Here is a 14207-nt window from a genome sequence, read left to right as displayed (position 1 = left end):
ACTCAGTTGTCTTGTTTACACATCATGTGTCTTCAGGTTCGGGGTCATTGCTCTTTGTGTAGCATTGATTGGCCCAGGATCTTTGAAATCTGCCCTGTTCAGATTAGGGCTACCATTAATCACCAGGAGGTAGGAAAAGGTTAGAATTTTCAGCGTCTCTTTGCTACCAACTAGCAGTCATCCAAAATTTTGCAGCCCAAATGTGGTAGCTAAAGTCTTTCTTGTTAGTTTGGGAATAACTCTGGTGTTGCTGCTGAACTGAATTCTCCACATAAAAATTATAAGAATGCTTCTAATTTGGTGATTAGCTTACACTCAAGAGCAGACAATCTTCTCCATAGACCATAACTTTCCCTTCTGAAATAGGATGATTGTTTTTATATTTCTCTGCTTCCTTTATTGATTTTATTTATTTTTAAAGCTTACACAGCTTTCCTATTTCCCAGAGAATGCTCTTCTGATAGTGGATAAAAACAACAAAACCAAGCCAAACCAGCCTTATTTAAAATAATAACTTTGGCTCTTTGCTATAGCAACCTGAAAATTCACAATTAATAAACCACAAGAGCAAAGTTAGATACAAGTATAAAGTAAACCCTCATTTTGAACTTTAATATCATAAAATATATTTTAAAAGTAAAGCCCTCATTGGTTATTAAAAGTAATTTCATTAACAAATTCTTAAAGACAGAACAAGGTTGGCACTTGATGAATACCAAGGTATTTTGTCGGCTGAGATAGAACATCAAAATGTCTACTCCCTGAAAGGGCTTCATAGCCAAAGAAACCTAATTATTCTGATAAATCATGCAGAAAGTTCCACAAGTCCCTCCTGTATTTGGTAGGAAAAAAACACTGATAACACAATAATACATGTACATTTTCCACCTTTTCATGACTGCAGCAACAGGACTGATTCTATAGAGTGGAAGGGCAGAGGTCTCAAGCTTACTTTGAGCTCACACCCTGGCCCTACCTCTTCGAGTAGCGGCATGGTAGTTCTCACCACCACTTCCCTCCTCCAGGGACTGTCCTCCACCCTGTGTTAGCTTCAGGTAATTACTAGGTAAAGGTGAAAAAAAAAGAAAGAAAAAAGAAAGAAGGCTACAGGCCATCTCCTCACTGCATAGCACTGAGACATGGGATTAGAGGGATCGGCCCTTCCTCCCTTGGAAGTAAACCAATCTCTCAGGTTACAGAGAAAAGTAAACTTTATGAGAAAGATAAAATTGTATTAAAACCTGCTTTTAGCTCTAAATATTAAAATGTAGACAATCTGTGTTGGAAAAGATAAATTAGAGTGGTCCCAGTATGAGGATGTGGCAACTGCAAATGAATGGGGGGAAAAACATCCAAATATATAAAATATATAAAAATAAATATATTCCAGCAGATAGGCTTTTACTGGCTTTGTAAAATGGGTGATGCCCCAATTATTAATATAGGTTACCAAAGGGGGGGGGATAAAAATATTAAAGGCAAATGATTGTAGTCTACATAGATGAAAGGAACTGATGTTAAGCATCCTTTCCCAACTTATGCCCGAGACAAATAGAGTTATTTTCAGCACACAGACAGAGCAAATCAAAGGACTGTAACATAGTTCTAAGATAAAAGTGTTCCCTATCCCTATAGAAAATAACAACTCTGGAAACAGATGCTACCTCTGTTTGAAGGGTTAGCTGGAAATTCCTTCTTCCTATGAATCCCACTATTAACAGGGGCTGAAAGAGAATAGTTTCACTCCTTTCTTCTTCCCCAGCACTCAGCTTCTTGCTTCTCTCCAAAATAACAAATCACCCAAGAGGGGAAGGATTTGAGGATCTGACTCTGTATGTGACAAAGTCCATGTCACCTCAATGTCAGTGATGGCTGAAATTCAGACATGGTCTGTCATTTACAGTGCTTGGAGGTAAAGTCAGGCTTGAAGATTGCCTTTTACAACAAAGAAACTCCAAATTAGAAGTGGCTACCTTTCTTTGCCTGATGATCCAATTCAAGGTGTTGGTTATTACCTTTAAAGGCCTACATGGCATGGTACTGAGTTACCTGAGGGACCGTCTCACCCCCATTATATCGACCGATCCCACCCAGTCAAGCAGAGAAAGTATGCTGCAGTCCCCATTGATGAAAGAATGTTGACTGGCAGGGCCCAGAAGGAGAGCCTTCTCTTCCGTGGTCCCCGCCCTATGGAATGCCCTCCCCCCAGAAGTGAGGCAGTCAGTCAATCTTTATTGATTAGCCTTCTGGCCATTTCAATTTCATAAAAACAATCTAATACCATATTAAATATAAAATCCAATATACAGTTAAAATTATAATTATAAAACCAAGAACTGTCTTAACTCAGTTCATCATCTTTACAATTTATGACATTGGTTGCTCTAAATTCCTCTCTAATTTTTATCGCCTTATTAATGAACTTAGTGATACTCCTAACCACATGTTGATTGTAGCCTGACAATAATCGGTCCAATATGAAATCACAGGATATATAAGGTCTAACTGTAATATACTACTTTATATACTTCTGTCTTATTTGTTCATACAGATGACATTCAAAGATTATATGGACTAAATTTTCCACTCTACTTTTACCACAGAAACAAAGTCTCTCCTGATATGGTATGCCTGCGTACCGGCCCGTTACTTCCTGAGTTTCCAGCTGGTTAAATCTTAATCGTGTAAAGATTTTGCGATACATTAAGGGAGTTGGGACTGTCAAATACTTTTCTATACCAAAAATAGTCTTATTTCTGGCTAAGCCAACCGACTTCGTAGCAGATAAGATTTCAATATCTTGTTGAGCACTAATATCTTGTGCTCTTTGTCTAATGATTTTAACTGCCTGGTCTCCAAGGGGTTGAAGTAAAAGCGGGGAGAGGCCCATAGTTGTTGTAGCTTTATACAACAATTGGTGATCTCGGGAGCTGACAATTGTTCTAAAAAGCATTGTTTTGGCAGTCTAAACTCCTCCATCTCAATCAATCGTCTCCAATATTTTACTACTTTTAATAGGGCAGATACACTTAATGGGAAAATACCTGTTTCTGCCCTAACGGCGCTGGCTGGAACCGTTGGTCCAACCAGAAGAATTCTTCTTAAAAATTTGTTTTGTGGTATTTCTAAGGACGGGGTTACCAAAGAACCCCAAATTTCAGCTCCATAGGTTAACAATGGGATGATCTTGGCTCTATATACCCTAAGCACTGGAAGTATTGTTGTTGGAATTGAATAAGACATAAGTTTATACAACGCTGCTATATGTTGTGCAGTTTTCTGCGCAGCTGTCTTCATCTGATTTTTCCAACTGCCATTTACCGAAAAAGTCAAGCCCAGATAAACGAAGGAAGATACCTGGTCTACTGGGCGACCGTCTATGTGCCAACGATATTGTTTCTTTTGTGAGCCAAAAACCATTACCTTTGATTTAGCATTGTTTATAGTAAGATCATTTACACTGCAGTATTCCAATAGAGCTTTTAGTTGTCTCCTTAAACCAATCTGAGAAAATGACATTAGAACCGAATCATCGGCATACATCAACATGTTTATGGACCTATTTCTTACTTTTGGTCTATGAAGGCTTGTCTGAGCAAACACCTTTGGGAGATCACTTAAGTAAACATTAAATAATGTGGGTGCCAAAATGCAACCTTGCCTTACACCTTTATTGGCTGGGATGGGGCGGGTTGTGGCTCCTGATCGCCCCACACGGACTTTCAACTGTGTATCCGTGTATAATGCCCTTATGAGAGCGCAAAGTCTGGGTTCTACACTCAACCTTTTCAGCTTATTCCATAGAATCTGTCTATTGATTGAGTCAAAAGCTGACTTTAAATCAATAAAGGCCACAAAGAGTGATTTCTTCCTATCCTTATATTTCTTAACTAAGTGGGCTAAAATAAAACAATTATCCATAACTGACCTTCCTACCCGAAATCCTGATTGTTCTTCTGGGAGGATGTCATTTTCCATGACCCACTGCTCTAATTTATTGAGCAGGTGTTTGGCGTATAGTTTAGCTATGATATCAATCAGACTAATTGCCCTATAGTTACATGGGTCATCCCTGTTGCCTTTTTTATATATAGGTACAATTAGAGAGAGTTTCCACCCTACTGGGATATCTCCTGTCCTATCTATATAAGTAAATAAGCCCGCTAACATAGGAGCCCACCAATCAGTGTTATGCTTGAGAAGCTCAGCAGGCACACAATTCTGCCCTGGAGCACGTCCATTTTTTAATGCTGTAATTAGTTGTTTAGTTTCTAGGGCCAAAACCGGGGGCCAATACGGGGAGTCCCTCAAATCTTTCTCCCATATAGATTGTCTGGATACCCTCATACCAGGACCATCATTAAAAATTGCCCTGAAATAAGATTCCCAGTTTTCTGCAGGGATATGTACGTCTAGCACTGTTTTTCTATCTTTTAAAATTTTTACTATATCCTGCCAGAATAAAACCACGGAAGGGCCCTTTGCTGCTTTTTCTAATCTAGCCCAGAATTTAATTGTATGCTCCCTCTTTTTCTTTTTTAATAGTAACTTATATTTCCTTCTCTGATCAATGAAGGACATGTGGTTTTGATAGGAGGGAGAGAGAAGAAATCTTCTCAAAAGTCTTCTCAATTGTGTTTTACACACCAAACACTCTTGGTCAAACCATCTTTCTCTTACCCAAACTCTTTCTCTAAGAGGCAGAGCAGTCACCAACAATTGTTTAAGTCGCCCACAAATCCAGTTATAATCTTCAATAGGGGAGTTCCTCTGTGGGCTCTGCCCTCTCACATTGTCAGCTTTAGCCGTAAACTCCTGGGAATGTATTAGTGCCTCTAACTTTTTCACGTCCACCAACCTCCAAGCTAACCTTCTTTCCTGGTGGATAGTTGTATTATTAACTATTTCCTGTTCTACTGGAGCTCTTGAGCGAAGATCTGAAGGGAGACGTAACCTAACCGATACTGGTTGGTGGTCACTGTCACATCTCAAATAAGTTTCTATGTCAGAGGCTAAAGCTACCAGTGGGGTCGATGCACATATATAATCAATGGATGAACAGGCCCGTCCTCCGTGATAAGTTATTGGGTATTTGAAATCACTATTGCTACTACTTAGCCCAGAAGTGAGGCAGGCCCCTACTCTCTTGACCTTCCAGAAAGCTGTCAAGACCTGGCTCTGCCAACTTCCATGAGGTGAGAAAAGGGGCAATCAACCCTGGGGGTGGCTAGCACCTTGCAGATGCTCCCGTATGTTAATATCTTTTCGATTACCAGCACCTTGGAAGATATTATTATTTACGTATCCATTTGGTTTTATTGTATTTTATACTGTTTTTATTGTGTTTTAATTAATATTTATTTGTTGTTTTTATTGTAAACCACCCAGAGTCACTTCCTCGTGAGATGGGCGGTGTCCAAATTTGAAATATAAATAAATAAATAAATGATAGGGCTAACCCTGGAAAAGAAGGCTTTGTCACTGTGGAAGAAAAAGCCATCCTTAAATGAGTCAACTCTTCATTCCTTTTCAAGGGTAATTCTACAGCAGTCCAATTTTATCCTGCGCATTCACAGCCCGTGAACCAACAAAAGCTGTAAAAGGCACTCCTCACAACCAATACTTCCTGTACTTCTAAGCAAGCTTGTTGGGCCAAGAAGCTCCCTAACAATGAAGCTGATATTTGAAAGGGTTTGCAATCCCGCCCAAGGTGGATTGTACACTTCTTCCTTCATCTGGCATTCTGGCACTCAGAGCAGTACTTGTATTGCCTCCCTAGAATCAGGAGGAAGAATAATATTACTGATATACTAATGACCCCATCCCAAATCCCTGGATGACCTCGTAACAGTACAAGGGAAGAAAAACAACCAATTGGAACATGGCAACCTGAGAAACCAGGGATGACACTGGAAAATTACTGTGGGTAATTTCCAGTTTCGTTTGTACCCACCACAGTCTCAGTCAATCCCCATATCCAGATCAAAGCAAGCACAGGCATCATTCAGTACAACCAGCAAAAACTACAGCTTGATGTTTATTTATTAAATGTCAGCAGACATCGAAAACAGCTGACTGGCAAAACAGGACAAAGGCAGGCAAAAACAGGGAGAGAGAAAACACGAGGAACAGGCGAGAGATAAAAGGAGAGAGGAGTTAAAAACAACAATCCGCATAACTATGTAACTCTCACAGAACTTTCCAGAGCCACTGGAAATAATGCTGTGGGTAATCAACATGGAGAGTCCCAAAGCAAGGGGCCTTTGGTTATTCCAGATTTAACCCCTTTATATACATGACAGCAGCAGAATGGAGGTGGAAAGTAGGACACCAGGTGTTACCTCTATTTGCATCATGAAAGAAATGTTTGGTAGCCAAAGATGATGTATTCCACAGATGGGTGGAAAAGAAGACAAAGATCTCTACAGTCCCACCCCCACCTCTGGCCAATTAGTCTATTGCTTGGAGCTCTGATCCGCCAACCCATCGATCCTTTGGTTCCTACCACCTACTTTCCTCACCTAACTATTTCTTTGAGATTCCTTTCATTACAAAATAAATACTGAAGGGGAATTAGGATGTGGCAAAGCAAAATACCAGTCTCAAGCATAAATTGTGTTTCCAGCTGTTCCTTTGAGTCCCACAAAAACTACAACTGCATTTTTAGAAAGTAAAAATGAGAGGGGGGCACTTGCCTAGGGGGGAAAAAAAAAAGACAAAGTTAGGCCAATATGATAGACAACATCCTGGAATGCTAGAGGAAGTAGTGGGAGAAATCCCATCAGTCTGCCTTCTGGAAAATCTGTATTTATTACTGGCTACACTTGCTTTCGCTGTCAATTTGCTAGAGTGCCAATAACATGTTCTCAAAATTAAATTTGTATTTATCATCCCAGAAGGTTGGGAATATACTTATAAAAGGTTCTACTCCAGGTCATATTCTCTGAATTATAAAGCAGGTTAATTTAATTTCATTTAATTTTAAGGATTAAAACAGACTGGTTAAAGTTTAGATCTACCAGAATCTAGTCTAAGAAAAAAGAATTTAGTAATTTATTGTATTTTGAAAAGGAAAACGTACCTGAAGATCATCCTGGATTAATCTGGAAACCAAATGAGACTTCTCCTTCTCTACAGCAAGATCTTGAGAAACTTGGAAACTACAAGAACTTAATTCCAGTTAACATGTACTAGATATGAGCAGCAGAATGTATTCCTTGCTGGGAGTCTTACTTTAGTGTTCCTTAGCCACCCTTCTAAATGCGATATACTATCTATTTTCATTTTCTATCCTAATGAAGCCAAAATAATAAACATTCATAATGGTTCTTCGAGTTTTCGGGGGAGAGGGGAAAATCAATCTTGCAAATTAATCTGGATTACTCGGCAGTGAGGTTTGGAAGAAGTTAGGACAAATGCCATTTCTTAAAGGTTCAGCAGATGCTAATGTAATACTAATCAGACTCAGCTTTTTGTGACTTAATTATTCAAGGTAATACATTGCTGTGCCTACATTCAGGAGGGGAATCTATTAATCCCAGAGCAAACAAATATTTGCTGCCAAGTTTGCATCTCTCATATTTAGTGGTCCATGTCAGGATATAGTGTACATCGTTTATTTTTACAAAAATGCTTGTTCTAGTTTGGGATAGACCTGAAAGATAAATGGCTCCAAACTGGGGTTAGTAATTCAAAACTTTTCTTAGAAGGCAGCAGTAGAGATACAGAGGCTTAAATTAACACTGGAAATGTGTGTGTGTGTGTGGGTGGGTGGGTGTGTGTGTGTTTGTTTAATGGCCCAAATTTACAAAGAAGATTTACCTAGTATTTGGGACCACCAATCCTGCCCAAATCTCCTATCCTGCCTGACAGATTACTAACTTATTTCTAATTTCTTAATATCTTTATTTTTGTACTCTTATATGGAGTTGCTCCTAAAGAAGGCCTCAGAGTAGGTATTGTGATGGCGGTGATGGGGGAGAAGTGCAGAATCTAAAATCAAATACCCTCTTCAAAAAAAGAAAGCGAGTGAGATACATTCTGCCTTAAGGAACAAGAAACAATCACTTTATGCTCCAAGAACAGAATTAAAACTGCATGTGCTGGATTGGTGATATATGCGGAAACTATCCTGTTTGACAAACCCCTGGAGAAAAATAAATGTAATATTATTATTGAATGAATAATATATAATAAAACGTCCATGGCTCTGATCGAGCCTTTGCTTTACAGAAGTCTCAAATGAAGCTCCTAATCGTTTCAGATAGGGCTTGATATCTGGGGAATTGGATGCCAATCAGGGCAGAAAATATGGAGCTAGGGTTCCAAGAATCAAACTAAGAAACAAAGTATGCTGTCCTATATTGTCTCTCTACTTTAATGCAACAACTCTCTAATCCATAGGTAGGCAAACTGTGGGAGTTTTTGTTGTTAAACTACAACTCCCAGCATCCTTAGAAAGACTGGTCACTAGTAAGAAGAGCTTAGAGTTGTAGTCCAGCAACATCTGGAATGTGATTGGCTACCTACTCCTTCTCTTATCAATAGATTTGTTTGCTTGTTTGGTATTGCTAATTTCTGCCTGGGTGCCATCTTAAAAACCATTAATACTATATCTATTTCTAAATAAACCCACCCACCCAAAGAGTACATCCTACCATGGAGTTAAAGCCTGTCTTGCAAATAACATCTTCTAGTTAACGCCAGGGAACATAATTAGATCTGCTGGATTTCCCACTGATTAAGATGCAAGATGCCTGTACTGAACAGTTTTTTTAAAAAAAAAATTTTGGAAATCCCAGGTAAGTATTAATTTATGGGACTTCCAAGACAGACTTACACGTTATAGTGGAAGAAACAATACATTCAATACACAGAAAAATATGTTTCCATTTTGTGTCCCAGCTCCAATATAGTATGAAGACGTAGTTGCATGCTAATATGTTATTTAGGTTATTTAGGTTTTTAATCATTGGTTGTGTTTTTACTTTGCTTTTATTTTGTTTTAATTGTTAGCTGCCCAGAGTCATGAATATGAGATAGGCGGCCATATACATTTATTAAACAAATAGATAAATAATATCTATTTAACCTGTTCTTTTAATGAAACTTTTAAATTGCCATTTTGTTTTGCTAAGAGAAATTCATATTATTTTCACTTCATGTAGCAGCTTGAGAGCACTTCTGTACAGTGATGACCAGTCACTGTTCTCTGCCTCACCCTTTCACTAGACCCCTCCCAAAGACTGTGACATCATAATATAATACTGTTCCAAGGATATCCAAGGGAAAAGAAAGGAGGCTGCCAATGGAGTCATATTAGAATAACACAACATGTTTTGGGGGGAAACATAGAGATTATCATGAGTAGTTCCACACCTACCATAGAAGCAAACCAAGCAAAAAGAGAATGAGAGGAAAAAATATTTACAATTGGTAGCCAGGAAGCACCTACCCAAGAAATGTTAAATCATTTTTCCCCATCTCCAAAATCACCCCTCTTACAACAGGCTCTCATATTTTGCCCCAAGCAAATAATATAACTACATATGAAAAATAAATATTTTAAACTTTCACTTACTTAATTGAAATCAAACCATAACATAAAATCTTTACTATCAGGGTCAAAAAAGAGCACCCATAAAGAAGGAAGCTTGGTAGTTCAATCTGAAAACAATGAGATGTTACTTTAGAACAGTGTTTCTTAACCTTGGCAACTTTAAGATGTGTGGACTTCAACTCCCAGAATTCCCCAGCCATTTTGCTTTAGAAGATGTTCTTCCAAATGAAAGTCAGTTAGGGAAGACTTACTGGTGCATGACAAATGTAGAAGAAAACAAACAAAAAAGTCTTTTATAGGCATGCCTTTGTGTTGTTTTTCAATTTCATAATATTGAGAGTTAATTTTGGGGAGGCGGGTAAGTTTCACACCTTTGCCCCAAATCAAGAGACAATTCAACTTCTAATTTAGTTCAGACATATGCTGCTGTATGCTCTTATGTGTATCCAGGCATCACCATAGATACAACACCATGTTTTCTTTTTCATGCAGTGTTCTGTTTTCTGATTTTTCAACGTCTAGAAAAACTTTGTTGAGACTCTTGAATATCTTTGCTTTTTAGGACTGCACCTGTAAAGGGCATGCAAACCACAATGCTTGTCCCAAATCAGATGCTGCCCATTAATGTGAATGGGATGGACATCTGAATATGGATTTGAATGGGCTCCATTGCAAGTCCCCAATGTTTTGAACCCAAGGGGGAATATGCCATTTTGAGAGCATGTTGTGGACACTCATCGAACATGTCCTGGATGGATGGGGCCTTCCCAAAATGGCTGTCACAATGGACATGACCAGTCACAAAATATTAATCTAACAGGAGCCAAACTGGTAAGGCTGCTGCTTAGACTTCAGGATAGTCGTGATCACTTCCTTCTTACAGAATTGTTTCGTTCTGGACAGGTAGGCACATTTACAAAGTGTTGGCCTATAAGCAATCACCCTTTTGTCCATGCACGTTCTCAGAAATGAAGAGAATCCCATTCCTGCTCAGCTTTGCAGCAAGCCAGCATTCTTTTTAATTTTAAAATAAAAGTACCTTTAACCAATATATAAAACACGGTGCGCTGGATGCCAAGCGAGGCAATTTGATAGCTGCAGCTGCCACCCTACATTATCAGTCCCAAGGCTGTATCAAATGTGGATGCTCTCCCTTACGTTCCTTCAATAGGAACCATGAACAATACAACTGTAGATACAATATGTCTGCTCAGAAGTAAGACCCACTGAGCTCAATGAGATTTGTAACCAAATAACCAAACACAGGCTTATAATATTTTATCTACTTTCTGATGCTCATCCCTACTTTTCAATCTAGCCTGCCTAAGGATTTATGTGATCCAGGGAAAGTAATATTAACTTTCCCCAGTGCAAAGTAAACTGGAACCCTGAGAAAACAGTCATCTGCAATCCATGACAGCGTAACTGGGGAGAGGTCAAGGGTTTGCATAAAAGCTCAATCTCCAATGCTTTACAGATTTTTGTATTTAAAAGAGGTATATATTTTGGTGCATCTCTTTACATTTCACTCACAGAAGAGAAAAGAGAAATGGCCTGCATGATCAATAAAATGTCTGGCGCCAAAGGAAATGAAGAAAAGACAGCTAGTATTGTACCTTCATAGGCGCAAGCTGGATGGGTGTGATGCATGAAGGATCCACCATAGGCTTTGGCCTATTTGCTGTGTCTGCTAGCAAACTATGCCATTGTTGAGGTAGTCCGGTGAATTTTTGTTCTCTGTGATCAAATCCAGTGTGCACCCTGTGTTCAAAATTGGAAGGGCCAGAAATTTCAAGCTTTTTCTTTTTCTTTCCAAACATGGTGGAAAAACCTGGAAAAGAAGAAAAAAACTGTGTTAAGATACACATTACTAAGAACACATGGTCTACATGTGATGACTGGATAACTTGGATGACAAGTAATGGACCCAGTGCTGGTGATACAGTGTATATAAATAATGCAAATTCATGCTTATTGTTTATGTCTCTCTCTCCCTATTTTTGCCTACCTTTCTGTCCCATTTTGCTAGTTAACATATTATTTTTTCCTAGCTGAACTGAGTGATGTGTACACTTGCTCTAATTTGGATGTAGGAATTAACTGGGAGTATGCTGGGTACAAACTAAATTTGGAAATTACTCACAACAATTTTCCAACAGACAGGTTATGGGCCCAACAGAACTTAACTCTGAGTACCCCAAAGTACCTCAACCACTCAACATTCCAATTTATTTCTAGGCACTAGATCAAGCATTCACCTGAACCAGCACTCAGGACCCAACATTGCAGATCCTCATTAGGACCTAAAACATCCTAACTGAGGAACATTTTTTTCATGCTTTCAGACTTAGCATAAAGTTTGAAAATGGCAGTGACATTGGGACTGGAAGATCCCATGCTTGAAGAGGGGAAAATATAGCCTCTGGAGATGAAGATGGAAGCATTGTCCAGTTCTCTGAAGTCTTTGAGATACCACATCCAGGAGAAACCCAAGCCACAGCAGCTGAAAAAGGATAAACTATTTATGTCTGAAATAATTCTAAGATTGAACACAACTGTAAGTTGATTCAAAATTGTATTTAGCTAAGCTAAGACAGACACATGCACGCTCAGGAATGAGCAATAATACTTTAATATTCACAGAACTCATAAACCTGAAATTATTGGGGAACGGAAATGCTATGGAATATGCAGCAGAGTATCTCTCTATTCAGAAGAAGCTAAAACAAAATAGTGTGAAACTTTCTGATCTATGATTGAGCCATGCAACTGAAGAGAATTCTCTAAACCAGTAAGGGAAAGAGGAAAAAAACCTGAACAACTAAAGGATGGGGGCTCATTACAGCTATGTATCACACAGGCCAGCACACATTTCAGAAATATCTTTTATTTTGGTCACAAAGTTGCAAGACTTTCACACCTGAGTTTTCAGGATGCTCCTTGCTTCTGGGGAAAAAAAAGAGATGCATAAACAATAGAACAGCACTGGTGTTACCTTCATAGCATTTTCTTCACTGATTGACTTTAAATTTTGATAGAAAAGAAAATCATGCCCTCCAGATTGTATGGGTCCCAATTTATGCTATGAAGCTCTTTCATGCTGATTTCTATTATTTGCTTGAAATACTTTTACTATATACATGCAGCTATTACTTTTTATTTGTTGTTGTTCTTGTGATGATGATGATGATGACGATGTATCCATTATTTACCTTGTCCATTGCAAGCCCTAAATATTTTGCTTCTGTAAGAATCACATATATAATCTTTTACCCTTTAATTTAGGGGTAGGAAACCCGTGGATCTCTAAATGTTGCTGAAAACAAGAACAATTTCTTAAACATTGCCCATGTCAGAAGAAGCTGCCAGAAGTTCTACTTGGAGAGCTACAAGTTCCCTGCTTGTGCTCACCGCAAGACAGAACTTACACTTTTTATATAAAAATATATGCTGGCGGAGTTGCCCACTTGAGGAAAAAGTCGCCAATCTTTCAGACGTCCCCCTTGCTCTTATTTTTCACAAATCTGTTAAATGAATATCTGTGATGACTTTGGTGGTGCATGCAGATGACTTCCTAGAGAGTAAATTGTATGCTAACAATTCAACTGTGGATACAGAAAAATCACTGCAACTCAAATCAAATTATCCGATTATGAAACTGTAGATTTCTGGAAAACAGGTGAAATGTAGTGGATCTTGAGGCTAGGAATAACGTAATTCCAAGATTAAAGGAATTGGGTCTTCCATCCCTTTCTGTGATTAGGCACCAATCTGAGCAGCAGTTGAAATTACTTTCAATCAGCAGTTCTGGTCCTGAGTGAAACAGGAAAACCTCTTTCATGAAGCCATCCATCCCCATTTTGGGAGAAAAAGCCAAGATGGTGGTAATGAGAGAAGGGGGATGTTGGCTTCCTTCAGTTCAAAGTTACAGCAGCTACTTGAAAAGCTGTTTCCAGACTGACTTGTGGGGCAATCCACTGTGGCTCTTAATTTCTTGTTGAGAAAGAAAAAATTCTCAAAAGGCCACTTGTTTCTTGGTTGGATGGTGGGCAGTTGCTCCTCACTAAAACAGCAATGCTTCTTCTGAAAATCAAGCCTTATTAAGGAATCCAGCACCGCACCACTCTGTGATCACAGAATTGCATGCTCTGAGGCTTAACAGCATGACTGCAATCCTGAGAAAGGACATGAATTGCTAAAATTTTTAGCTTAAAATTGTGTTTATTTTGGCCTTCTGAACCTTCTGCCCTTCCGCTCTTTTAAAAGGGATTCATTACTAATAAAGGGGCTTTCTCAGAGATTCAGAGGGCAATTTCTGGCTTTTGAGTCCCTGAGCAATATGAAAAATAATCCTTGATATAACAAAGTGCACGCTCACAAACACAAAGGATGAGAAATAATAGGGAGGGAGGGAGGGAGGGAAAGTTTTACACCCTCCTATGATTGTGCATGATATAAATGTAATGTACATTTCATGAAATTTATCTACAGGAGGAAAAATCAATAAAATTGGCCAAATGGAAATATTCTTAGAATAAAATATTTAACATTATCTATGTGTTTGATTTTTCATAATCATGAACCCTACTGAATGAGACTAAGGGTTTATTTGATCTAACCACCTTATTTCTAACAGAGACCAGACAAA

General features: G+C 38.6%; 1 protein-coding gene across 4 annotated transcripts in view; it reads right to left on the bottom strand.

The window, feature by feature from the left end:
* The window catches only part of PAK5 (p21 (RAC1) activated kinase 5), a 121094-nt gene that overhangs the window by 55461 nt on the left and 51426 nt on the right, over positions 1-14207 (bottom strand). For all 4 annotated transcript variants that reach the window (XR_015795033.1, XM_088134600.1, XM_088134602.1 and 1 more), the window contains one exon: positions 11176-11390. Coding sequence is in view for 3 of the 4 variants with exons in the window: in XM_088134600.1 (XP_087990726.1) it covers positions 11176-11379 (204 nt within the window). In the remaining variant the exon portion in view is untranslated. The remainder of the gene's footprint in view (positions 1-11175; positions 11391-14207) is intronic.

Source organism: Python bivittatus, unplaced genomic scaffold (assembly GCF_059951505.1).
Source record: "Python bivittatus isolate LINGU-HERP-01145 unplaced genomic scaffold, Pbiv_v1 ctg000020_np1212, whole genome shotgun sequence".
Classification (NCBI taxonomy): Eukaryota; Metazoa; Chordata; class Lepidosauria; order Squamata; family Pythonidae; genus Python; species Python bivittatus.
This window is presented reverse-complemented; position numbering and strand designations above follow the sequence as displayed.